Source organism: Cynara cardunculus, assembly GCF_001531365.2.
Source record: "Cynara cardunculus var. scolymus isolate 2C chromosome LG 1, CcrdV1, whole genome shotgun sequence".
Classification (NCBI taxonomy): domain Eukaryota; kingdom Viridiplantae; phylum Streptophyta; class Magnoliopsida; order Asterales; family Asteraceae; genus Cynara; species Cynara cardunculus.
Window position 1 is genome coordinate 22,715,422 of NC_037528.1, and position 13,291 is coordinate 22,728,712.

General features: G+C 34.8%; 1 protein-coding gene across 2 annotated transcripts; it reads left to right on the top strand.

Moving 5' to 3' along the window:
- Window positions 1-8,028: 8,028 nt before the first annotated feature.
- On the top strand, window positions 8,029-10,849 carry LOC112528950. Of its 2 annotated transcripts, XM_025140018.1 has the most exons (4): window positions 8,029-8,096; window positions 8,188-8,261; window positions 9,961-10,554; window positions 10,678-10,849. In XM_025140018.1, the coding sequence occupies exons 1-4, from the start codon at window positions 8,077-8,079 to the stop codon at window positions 10,755-10,757; spliced, it is 768 nt and encodes a 255-aa protein (XP_024995786.1). In that variant the 5' UTR covers window positions 8,029-8,076; the 3' UTR covers window positions 10,758-10,849. The 2 variants fall into 2 exon arrangements, with proteins under 2 accessions (XP_024995786.1, XP_024995777.1); XM_025140009.1 differs by having other exon boundaries at window positions 9,961-10,765.
- Window positions 10,850-13,291: the final 2,442 nt, after the last annotated feature.

Consider the following 13,291-nt stretch of genomic DNA (forward strand, 5'->3'; position numbering starts at 1 on the left):
ACAAATATTTTAATAATTTACAATTTAGCATTTAACTATAATCATTTTTATTGTATATTAATTAGTCAAAGTAAATCAGTTAAGAAAATTATTTAACCACCAAATTCATTATTTGTCATCCGTTAATTCATTCTTCCAGTTCTATCAATACACTTAACCGAGTATTTAGTTTAGTTTTTTTTCAATTTTGAATTTTCAAACAATTAAAATAAATTAAACATGTATCAGAATTACATTCTATTTGAATTAAAATACCTTTGACTTTCAAAACATGGGGAGAACGCAAAATGCCTCGAATTTTAACATGAGCTAATTTTTATTCTTTATGAAACATTTTAAAATATTTTTAACACTTTAACTCGTCAGTTGGAGATAATTTATCGCTATATTATGATACTTTAGTTCATCGGTCGGAGTTGACTTTACATCTCCAATGACCCGCAAGCCATTTGTCTTGAGTACGTGTTTCAATTATGTGCAATTTGCAAGGATTAAAATCTCATGTTTCTTATTCCCTTCATCTCTTTTCAATAGAATGTCGACACGTTAATTATCTTTTTCTTTCGCTCACTACCATTTAATTTGTAGGAAAATAGTTTCGCCATAATAGAATTATAAACTAAATTAAAGAAAGTTGGAAACAAACCCGAGTATTGAGTTGAGGCCATGTTGGACACGGTTTCCTTAAAACTGATTTGCCCCCAATCGGTGTGTCTATTTTCCATGATACAACGACTCTAAACAGAATTGAATTCTACCAGACTTCATCTTTGTGACACCCCAAATATAGGCTCAATAAATATTTGTGAAAATAAAGGAAAATGGATAATAGATGAGAATTGATGAATTTTCGTTGGGACAAAAATGGAAAAAAAAAAAGTGAAAGGGGAATAGTTGATAAGTCTAGAAAGTGGAAAACCAGGGATGAAATGTATCTAGCCAAATGTAGGACTTGTTTTGCCAAGTGGGAAAACTGTTGGAATGGAATATGATGTAACCGAAATTTTATGAAGGGCACTTTTGGCTACAAATGCAGATGATTTTGCTTGGAAAAACCGGGTATAAGTACGTTAGAGTATGAGACATGAAAGCCCCTTGATAAATTGAGTTTTGAACGAGAGAGGAGCAAGAAATTGGGCGCTGAAGCAAAACTAGAGTTTCAGTGTTTGGAGGTGATTTGAGGTAAATTCTTGACCCATTCTCATGATTTCCAGTAACATATGGTTTTTCTATATGTAGTACATTCACGGTGATAGTCCGGGACCGATTGGGTGACCGAAAAGCCGTCAGTTTGACGAATAAGTTTTAGTTTTGGTTTTCATTTAAACCAATACTTTAAACTCAGAATTGGGAGTCCATGGTTTATGAAAATTCAATATTTTCGTTTTTAGAGTTGAGAAATTGTGATAGGAATATTTAGCAAATAAAATCATTGAAATCCGTTAAGAAACAAGAGAAATAGAAAGAACACATGAAAAGGGGCACAAAGACGCATTTCTGGCACCGGCGACAGGCTTTTTGGTGAACCTCTGAGCTGTGTTTTCTAGTTGGGTCATAGCATAAAAGAAGTCAATAATGTTATTTACTTGTTGGGTTGTATAATTATTCGGTTTTTTGAATTTAATTACGCTTATTGGGTATTTTAGTTTAACTAATTAGTATTTACTTCAAATAATTAGGTTTTATTGATTATAAATTTATTTATTTATTAGGTAGTATTTAATGATGTAATTTAATTTCTAATTTAACTAATATAATAATTTAAATTCTTATTCAATTAATATGTTAATTTATTTTAGACAATTACAATTATTTAATTAACTATTAGGTTATTATATTATATAATTATATTAGATGATTTAGTAATAATATTAAGTGTCGTAATACGGGATTCACGATTTATTTGGGATGTTTAAAGTACAAGCAATGAATTTGTCTAATTATGAAGATTAATTAGACATTATCGGGTATTATAAGACTTGATATTTTGAGGTTCGGCAAGGTTGATCATAAGTTGACTTTTGAGAGTTTCACCATTGATTAAAAATTATGATATGAAATTGTAGGTTATCGGTCAGATACTGACTTTAATCAACCTACACAAACAGGTGAGTCTTCATGAGATTTTTACTGGAATGCATTCTGATGTAAAAAAAATATTGGAGCATAAGAATTCTTTGGGATTCATATATGGTGCATAATACTACTTTTACATACATGTTTATGGGCTTTTGATACGTGTATGCAATTTTATTATGTGGGTTGCATACTATTTGTTTATTGTTTTTCAAACATTATTTAACATGCTATAAATGAGTTATTGTTTTACAACGGGTTCAATCGGGTAAGAGATTTGGGTCGATATGTCAAAAGGGAAGGCGCATCTTAGGGATGGGTAATTGGACAAGAGTGAGCCATATAACTTAGGGAATGCCAGAGACAATATGACCTTTATCCGATCGGACAGTTTATGATATCTTGAATTTATTTAAAAGGGTTTTTTGAAGCATATATGCATATTATTTGAGTATTTTATTTATTATTATGCATGATGGGACGTCTATGATATGTGCACGAAAACCATGAACTCACTGAGCTTTGTAAGGATAACTATTAGTATGCATCTCAAGGGCACAATGTTCAAGGGTGGACATGGGCAAGGCTGATGCATAGTGAGTTACATTTTTGTTGATTAAGTATCAGATTTTGGGATGTTTAGATTTTATATTTGAATTTGTATGTAACGTAACCCATTATGGGATGGGTTAGCCTTGGGTTATAATTTACATTTAGATTTTGTTAGGCTTCCGTTGTAATAGGGCTTTATTAGTCGTTGTGGTTGGGTTATTTATTGTTATTTAAGGAGAATGACGTGCACCCCATGGAGATACACTGGGTCGAATAAAACCCCGATTAGAAAAGTCCTCAAGTTCTTTCATTTCAGTTGGAGCCATAAGATACGAAACTTTTGAGATAGGGTTAGCTCCAAGGACAAGATCAATTATAAATTCAACTTCCCTTTCCGGAGGAACTCCTGGATGTTCATCTGGAAAGGCATCCTGAAATTGGTTAACAAAAGGAATATCTTCAAGTTTAAGGCATACCTCCTCGGGGTCTTGTAGTGAAGTAAGAAACCCTTCACATCCTTGCCAGATCATTGCCTTAACATTTATTTCTGAGATAAGACAAGTCCCATTCTCAGTTGAACACCTTGGAACACATACTTGGGTTCATCGATTCACCGAAGATGATTTGTTTGGCTTTGCAGTAAATAGTTACTCGATGTTTAGACAATCAATCCATGCCAAGGATGATATCGAAGTGATCCATTTTCATCAAAAGTAAAATAACCTCCCGAATTCGATCGCCAATAAATAACGGGCAATTTAGAAATTGACCAAGTATACATACTAAACTACCCATAGGAGTAGTAATGCGTAACGGAAACTCGGTGATTGTTCATACGGTTTAAGATTTTCTTCAAAATTTTAAGAAACAATCGAGTGTGTAGCACCTGTATCAAATAAAACATATGCATCTCTACTGTCAATAGAAAGGGTATCGGAAACCATACCACAGTAGATTTGTCAATAGATAGTGTAAACACTTAACCACCGGCAGTAGATTGTTTCTTTTTATCTTTAGCATTATCTTTCGGCCCTTGTTTACAATCACGAGCTAGATGACCTCGTTGACTACAGTTATAGTAAACGCCAGTCATTCGAAGACATGGGCCAGGACGATGTCTAAAATCACAATATTTGCACCGTAATAGAGAAGTTGTATTCGAAAAACTTTTACTGGAAGTTCCTTAAGATGAAATTGGAGGTCTATAATTCGGTTGTTTCCATTGAAATATCCAATTAGTTCATCATCCGCTAGAATTTCCTTGAAACACATATTTGTTTCGTACCACTATGGGAAAGTATAGAGTCCAGTTATTCCCTTTCAATGTTCCTCGCAGCATCAACAACCTGGGCAACACTCGTGAAGCATTGATTGATAATTTTAGGTCTAAATTTGCTATTGAGGGTCCATTTGAACTTATTACCTGATTTTTCATCGTATTAGCCATAATACCCGCAAAACTAGCCAATCATAGAAATATGGCTATATATTTGGATATGGATTAATTTTCTTTCTATTTAAATATAGCATACTCTTGAACATACGCCTCTTTGTCTGTCACAGTAAAGTATTGTTGATAGAAGACGTCTTTGAATCTTGACCAAGTTAAATGTTCAACAACTTGGTCCCCTTCGTAAGATTGCTTCCAAGCTTGCCACCAACAATTAACATCACCACCAAAGGGTCTTTGGCCTAGCGGTATCGTAGCCCTTGGCCTTCTAGGAGGTCAGGGGTTCAAACCTCACCATAGGTGAGGAGGGTGTGTGTGTTTATTTGTTGCATTTGTCGTATATAAATATTATATACTTCAAAAAAAACAATTAACATCACCTTCAAGTTTATAAGTAGCCAGTTCTACTCGAATTCTATCAAAACAACCCAAGACTCGGAATATTTTTTCAAGATGTGATATCCAATCTTCAGCCTCAACAGGAATAGTTGTTGAAGTAAAAGTATGATGCTTTTGTTTGTGAAACCTCTCCAACCATTGATGGATATCAGCAAGTTCACTACTAGTTTCCTGATCCTTGTATTTTGGCCTGTAGTTCCCAGTATTTGGATTCGGGTTTCGCCAGTCTAACGTAATGCTTCCACCGTTTGTGCTATAATATCCAGTAACATCTCGCTAACTGTTTGGTGGACAGTTGTCGTCGCATTAAGATCAAGCTGAGTTGTTGGCGGAAGATTTGTTTCATTTTCTGACCCAGTTGGATTTTTCCTGGGTCTGCCTGTTATTGCCGGTACTCTTCTTGGCGGCGTTTGGAACTAACACAAATAACAGGGAAACCATTTGTTTGGTTAGATTCAATAAGAAACGAAGCATACGAGATTTCAAATAATTAACATGCATAGGGTCTAGGACAATCCTATCTTAGTTCTACCTATTCCTCAATGATCAAACCTAAATTGTACTACAGAATCATGACTTATAGCTCTGATACCATAACTTGTAACACCCCCGTCCCGCGTGGTTAAAGACGGAAGATGCCACAATAGGTTTAAAAAAATACAATTCAATGCATTATATAAAACAAAGCAGCTAATATAATTTACCAAAAGATAAATTCATAACCACAAACGGAGATAACAACGTGTATCAAAATATGGTCCCAAAATACAAGTATATCTACATTAATCATCAAGAATTTAACAAAAGTATGTCTTAATGAGTTATCTTCAGTATTGTCATCTTCGCAGCTCTCATCCCAAAATCCCTGCTAAGTCATGTACCTGCCGAGGACAAAGAAAATCTCGGCTAAGCCTAATGCTCAATGAACATAAAATAATAACTAAACCATGAATATGAGATAACAAGTTCAAAATTAATTTATAATGTTAAGTGATAATCCAAAAGAAAGTCAAAATTTTCCGAAGGCATGTCAAGGGTCCGAATACCAAACCGCAACACGAGAACGTGTTGTTCCCAAAGGATGATCAATTCGTTTGGGCACGAGTGAGGAAAGGGATGCGAGCACAACATAACAATCCTCTCCATGGATTTAACCACGACCACAATTTATTATCCGATAACGGTTCCTAGGATCGATCCATACGCCCTCTAATTAAATGGTGTCTTATCAAGTCCATTTTTAAGAACTATATATAATTGAGGATGCCATGATAATTAGTCACCATGAAAGAATTTCAATACGGTGATCCCAATATTGAGTGTATAGGCACAATAGATACAATCTAACAAGTCAAGTAATCAAGTGATTCATGTTCCAAATAAGAATATAAGTCATAGTATAAAGGGAAACAAAGTTCAATAACATTTTATAAGCATAAAGAAAATTTGGAACCAATTATTCGGAATTTATCACAGATAATCCGAATTAGGAAGCCTTAAGCAAATGGTCATCCCCGTATCAAATGAGTTATGATATCCGTACCTGAATAGTGGTTGATGGAATACCACGAGTTTAGAATGTCCTTAGTGTTTATACCAATCACCCAAAGTCACTTTTATTTAAACAATTAATCCATTACCACTTACATAACCAACATATATACTTGAGTATATAAGACTTAGACCCTTGTTTCTATTTCTTTTTACACCTATAATAGTCCTATATAGATTTAGGTTTGATTGGTATAAGTTACTCAAATGGTACAAGCCGGATATGCACAAGGTACAAACAACAACCGCAACTCAACTTATTGCACATATCAACTTCTGTACCTCTATACTTTTGATGTTTTACACATAATTAATGGAAAAATGAAGCTTTAACTTATAAATTAGAGTTGTAGAACCATCTGTTATGAATCTAATAGCACAAAATTCACTTGATTTGGAGCAATGACTAATTTTATATGAATTTTAAAAAAATAGAGTGCAATTATCGGGTTCTATATGACCAGTTATGGAAATTCAAGATGTAGTAGACATTTCAAGCTTTCCAACGATATATTACACATCTAATTTGGACCAACGAATGATTTTATACGAATTTTTCAAACAAGATGTCATTGCAGATCCTCCCCTGCACACAACTTCGAATTTTACAACCAAAACAATAGAGTTATATTCCATTTAAATTTGCTAATAACACCAATGTTTATCCTCATTCTAACTGACCTTCTAAGCATAAAATCAAGACATTTTAACCTCATATATACAATTCACTATGTAAGACCTAAAATTAACTAAAACCTCAAAGTTTCTACCAAGAGATTAACTTATCTTGATTCCAATGATGATTTCAACTTCAAACAAGCTTGAATATCTTCAATCTCTTTATAATTTCAAGCCTAAACAAAATTTCAAACCCATGTATTGAAACATTAACCTAATTAGAATTTCAACTTAAGAAAACTTAGAAATTATACACATACAGAGTTTTTAAGCTTTAATCTTCCAAACCTTCAACCAGTTGATGATATCTTGACTTGATTTTACTTCACCTATGGAGGTTCTGGAGAAAACAAGAGACAACAAATAATACATATTAGGGTTCTATGATTTTTTTTTCTATAATTTTGGGGTATTTATATTTACAAATTTTCCATTTTGGCCCCTCAAGTCTAGCTTCTCAACTTTGTATCCTAATAGGACTTCAACTTGACATTTTAATAAGTTTAATTTTATTTTGTACGTGTGTGGCCCCTTGTATGGTAATCCATCACAAGTTAGTCTGAGGTACAAGTCGGTTAAGCATATGGTACAAGCACGTTATGCACCGTCCTACCCAAAGTTCACTTAACACAAATTGTACAAATTAATGGAACACGTGTTATAAGGATTGTGAGTAAAGATGATCTAATGAACGATAAAGAAAGATTGGATTGAAGTTAAGAGAATGTGTAGGTAAATGAGAGAGAAAATAATTTTTTTAATTGAGAGGTTGTTCAGCAGTTGCTGACTAGTTTGGTGCATAATGATTAGTGGTCAGAATGATTAAGATACTTTCATAATATAATGCAAAATAAAATATAATTGTTTGGTAATTATTCATAATGAAATTAGGATACTGAATGGTTAAGTGAGGTCCAAGATACAAAATCATTCAGAGAGTTATAGAATCATTAAAAGACAAAAAAGAATTTGCCAAACAAGATTCATCTTTTAGCAATTTAAAATCTATCTTTTAATGAAACTATTAAAAGGTAAACAAATAATCTCAAAATTAAGGTGGATGTTAAAAGATTATGCAAGTAAATGAAAAAGAAAGTAATTTTTCAATTGAGATTGGGCTCATAGCTATTTGCTTGGACCGGCCCATTAACCAGGGGGTCCTGCTCACAACCGTTGCCATGCTGACGTCCATCCACATGTCTCTTTGCTTAGAGGCGAAGCAAACGCGTAGAAGGGTAAAATCGTCATCTTAGAAAAGTAATTGTAATTCCTTATATTTCTGCTAAATCCAAGCGGTTGCCATAATAACCTTTTTCTCCAGTAATAATAGAATCCTTGCAGCATCATCATCATCTTTTCAGAGGAAGAGAATGGGACTACTTTCCAACAGGTGAAGTTTTTCTTCAATAATTTCAGTTTTTACGTTTCCATATTTATGTTGGTCGATGAATTTCTGAACAAATTTGATATGGTAAATGCAGATTGGATAGAGGAAGTCTTAGACCAGGAGATCATATCTATTCATGGCGTACTGCTTATATTTATGCCCATCACGGTATTGCTCTCTCTATTTTACTAGTTCTATTTATTTATTTATCAATCTCTCTTTGGAATCGAGTTTACTTTACAGAAACTATTATAAACCCTAGTTCGCAATAGGTTTTTTATTCGTTCTATAATCGATTGCGTTCTATGTACTTGTGGGTGTTCTTTTTTACAACGGCAAGACTTAAGTTCAAGTAATTTACTGAAAAATTTGGCTTATTTATATATTTATTTATGGATTTGACCATAGCAGTTTCTAAAGGTTAGATCGAAGTTGGATAGTTTTGAGATTGGGGTTTGAAAATGTGACAGATTTGATTATGTATAGGGATCATCGGGCTAGCTTGTCATTCTTATCATTTTTATTGTTATTGTAAAGTTTGTAGTCCTAAAATGAAGTGTTTAAGCATAAATTTGAAGGAAACTGTTAAATAGTTTTGAATTGGAACACATTGAAGATCAATGCAGTTGGTATCTCCTTATGGATTTTGCCATGATTAGAAGTGGTAAGTCCATTTTCAGAAATATGACACCATTTTTTAATGATGTGTTGTGCGTTTGGTGAGATCATGCATTGCAAGTTAATAGTTTGATGGTAGATAGCTCTCAAGTGTAGACACTGGAAAGCATTGAGAGTTCCCAACTTTGGAATTCTGAATATTTATGGTTAACCAAGCAAAAGATGAGAAATTGCACAAGGTAGCACATGTAAATGGTTCACCAGGGTTACATAGCGCTATGTGGAGAATATAACTGATGGGGAAGCCGCTCATGTATGCCCAAATGTGGATGTGGACTTCTTGTTTGATTAAGCTTCTAGGCATCTCAACAAAATTCTCATTCAGATCTGCTATTTTTTGGCTTCTTAGTTGGTGTGCCATTCACCATTTATGATTTACCTTCATTATCAAATAGGGATCTCCTTGCTTTATTGCCTACCCAATGCATGGATATGCATCATTATTAATTACGGTGAAGAATTGTGGAATTCTTTAGGGTTTTAATTTGAATGGGTAGTTTGGTAATTTATCAATATGTCTTGCCTCTTTAAATCTTGTTCCACTAAAATTGGTGGGATAAAAAATGCGTTTTTGTGCCAGTCGGTCATGTACCATTAGTTTTTGTCTTGTCCTGTCCCACCTACCTTTAGGAATTAGTCTTGTTCTAAGAATTGTGTCACATTAACAAAAAATTTGGTTTTTTTGGGGGGAGGGGGGTTGTGATCAAGATCAAGGTAGCTGGCTAAGTAGAATAATTTTCGTTATGCTACTTATATGTTCTCCGTGTGAGTTTTTTTGTTGTCCTTCACTACATTCTTGTCCATCTTACTTTGAAATATCCGGGCTACAGCTCATCCACAAGTAGTGGAAATATGATTCCCAGGTGTTAAATACTAAACACGGAGTTTCAAGTAGTGAAAATATAGGAAGAAGAATATGCAAGCTAGCATGAACATGAGATCTACTGCTTTTCATGGTTTCAAGTTCTTTCTTGAATGTTATTTTCCTCTTTTGCCCACACTATGCACAAGTCGGAGTCTTCACCGTAACAGTCGCTCTACTCTTTGCGATGGAGGTCAGGACTGCATATATCTCCACCCCGCCCCCAATCCCCATAAAACTCAACATTGGGCTGGTTTGGTTTGCTTTGCTTTACGAAGATGGGCTCTGGTTCTTTGTTAACAATAGCTATATATTCTTGGATGATAGGTATTTATGTTGGCGATGACAAAGTCCTTCATTTCACCAGACGTGGTCAAGAGGTAGGAACTGGCACGGTTCTAGACATCCTCCTGGTTAGCTCATTGCCACGACGGTCTCAAGTCCCCTGCCCCACCTGCATTCACACCGACGATACCAATGGAGTTGTTTCATCTTGCCTAAACTGTTTCCTAGCTGGTGGGGTCCTCTATCGGTTCGAGTACTCAGTTAGCCCAGCCATCTTTCTCACAAAAGCTCGTGGCGGAACCTGCACTCTTGCAGTGTCAGACCCACCTGAGACGGTTGTCCACCGAGCAAATTACCTCCTTAACAATGGCTTTGGCTGCTATAATGTATTCAAAAACAATTGCGAGGACTTTGCAATCTACTGCAAGACGGGTCTTCTTGTTGTTGACCATAGGACAATGGGTCAAAGCGGACAGGCGGTTTCGATCGTTGGTGGTCCCCTTGCGGCTGTGCTGTCAACGCCTCTTAGGCTTGTAACTACAAACATTTACGGGATGGCGGCTACGGCTGTTGGCGTGTACTGTGCTAGTCGGTATGCTGCGGATATTGGTATGAGGAGTGATGTGAGGAAGGTTGGTGTGGAGGATCTAACAAGGAGGATAGCAACTGGTGGTCTTACTGTTGTAGAACCTAGTATTCCAGCTTGGATGCTTAACAACAACAATAATAATAATGCTACCTAGTATTTATTTATGATTGGTGTGGAGGATCTAACAAGGAGGATAGCAACTGGTGGTCTTACTGTTGTGGAACCTAGTATTCCAGCTTTGATGCTTTAACAACAACAATAATAATGCTACCTAGTATTTATTTATGATTGTTCCTGGCCTTGATAATATTATGTATTACTTATGTTTTATGTTTCTATGCATCATAACTGTTTTTCATGAATCTTATATATATATATATATATATATATATATATATATATATATATACTAGTTGTGTACCCGCACAATGTGGCGGGAGTCGTAAATGTAAACGATTTTGAGACTTTTTGTGTTTTCATGAGAGAAGACTTTTTAAATGATATGATTTGCTTAGTTTTTTACGTATTAATATATTTTGAATAAATAAGAATTATTGTTCCAATTGCAGTCGATCACGTGTGAATTTGGCCCATAAAAGCAACTCCAACTCCAGCAGTAAAAAGAACTGCAAATCGGTGGGGCATGGACACCAAAAAATCAACTCATCTCCAAACACACAACATTTATGCCGTTTGAACAGGAGGCCTGGACTGCCGAAATTAAGTTCTCGTTGTAGGGTGGTTGGAGTTGAGCAAAACTCTATTTTAGTGTACGAATGGAGTTGTTCTAATCTAATCCTAAACAATAAAACCACTGACCTCCACAACTGTAAAAACGTCTTTCAATCAAAAAGCAGAATATTTAATCTAGATCAATTTACAAACATCAAACAGGCCTAAATAGCAACTTCTGATCATATCACGTATGTGTACCAAATGTTACCTAAATGATCTTAGCCGGTGGTTCCCCCAATTGTTTGCTGAAAATTTCGAAGAAAATTGTTAATATCACACAAGCTATTATTATTATGTAAGTGGAAAAAGAGTTGATGAAACGTTACTTGAAGCATGAATTATATATAAACTTAGCCATGGCAAGGATTTTAGGTTATGTCAAATGCCTGTGAATGTCATACAAAAAATGATTCGTTAAGTGCAAAAAGATGTCATGTGTCATTGAAGATGAAAGCAAAAATACATATAACTTGTAAAACAAATCAAATGCAAACCATGGAAAGGTTACAATCCCTACAAACCAACAAAAAATTGATTTGTCCTCTATCTTTCTCTATACATAACAAGAATCAAATCTTTGCTTACTGCCTTAAAGAAAACCGATGGCTCACCCTTCACATTCGGCAACCTTCAACTCAGAATCTTGTTCCTTCCTGTGGTAAAGTTTATGAAGAGGACCCTTTAATTTTAAGAAAAGTTGTGTCAAACATTATAGTTTGCATAAATAATCAATTATCTTGATATGGGCCATCAAACACTATGAATAGTTAAGAGGGATACCTACAATGAAACAGATGCATCAAATAAAGCATAAGGATGGGATTTTAGTGCAKGTTGATTCCCGCCTTCCGCTGCTTGTCGAGCCAACTCAGGAAATGTAGCTTCTAACCAAGAAATTGCCAAATTGGCATTACTAACAGCTGTTGAGCTACCAGCTTTCAGTCCAAATGTCTGAGCATCATTATATATCTCCAATATACACTCCCATTTATACACACTGTCACAGTGGAAATAACTCAAGCAAGTTAATTTCAACTATTAATTATCAACATCAAACAAAAGAACACAAGTACATATATTTTCCACACTTTCTCTAGATAAGGAATATTTTAATTACATTGAAGGATAAAACACTTGCGAGAACAAATCAGCACCTAACATATAATTGCAACTTACCTCCCAAACGGAACAACTGGACATAGGATGTAAACTGCACCATCACTAAATAAAACAAAAACCTGCAGAATTGAACATCATCAATAGTAGATATAAAAGAACCGCAACAAGATTGAAAACATTTAGCATTGGCAAATGATCACTGCTAAAATATATAAAAAAAAACACATCAAGATTTTAGAATAATGAAACAAGCTACGTACACTAATATGAAATAATACAGTCAAATTACAATTGAATACAAACACAAAGTATTTGATGGAAGGTCTAAACCAACAGCTTCCTCCTACAACTGCATCAATAGTTCTATTTGATGCACAAATTGGTCTGGCGAATTTTAGTGCAATTCAAGTATTAGATATTCTCAATAAAGAATGTTCTACCTGAAAACTGAATCAGAGGATAGAATTCCAAAATGAGTGTCACTATAAGGATGCCATGGAACTTTTAAAGTCTTGATGGCATTGTTTATGTTGAAGTAGAGATCTGAGCCAACAGAGACCGTCCTGCAGATCAGTAGACCAAATTTTTATATAATTTGTAGCATACACATAGAAAACCCTAGGAAATTGTGAAAGAATTTCACCTTCTGGTGAGAGAAATGTTGACCCTCGATTCTACATGACAACAAAAAATACTAAATTGAAAAGCTGCAGTAGCAGAAAGTCTTGTAAAACACAAATCGCCATAATCAACAATCACAAGAAAATCTGAGAGTAGCTGAAAAGGTTTTAACTCTATTCTATAAAATCAAAAAAGATGTGTATTCTTTGACTTTGACCTCTGAAACGTGGTCGTAGTCGCCCACCCAAGCCGAAGGATCCGGCTGTTTTGGAGACTCAGATCTATGCTCAAACAGGGTGTGAAATCAAA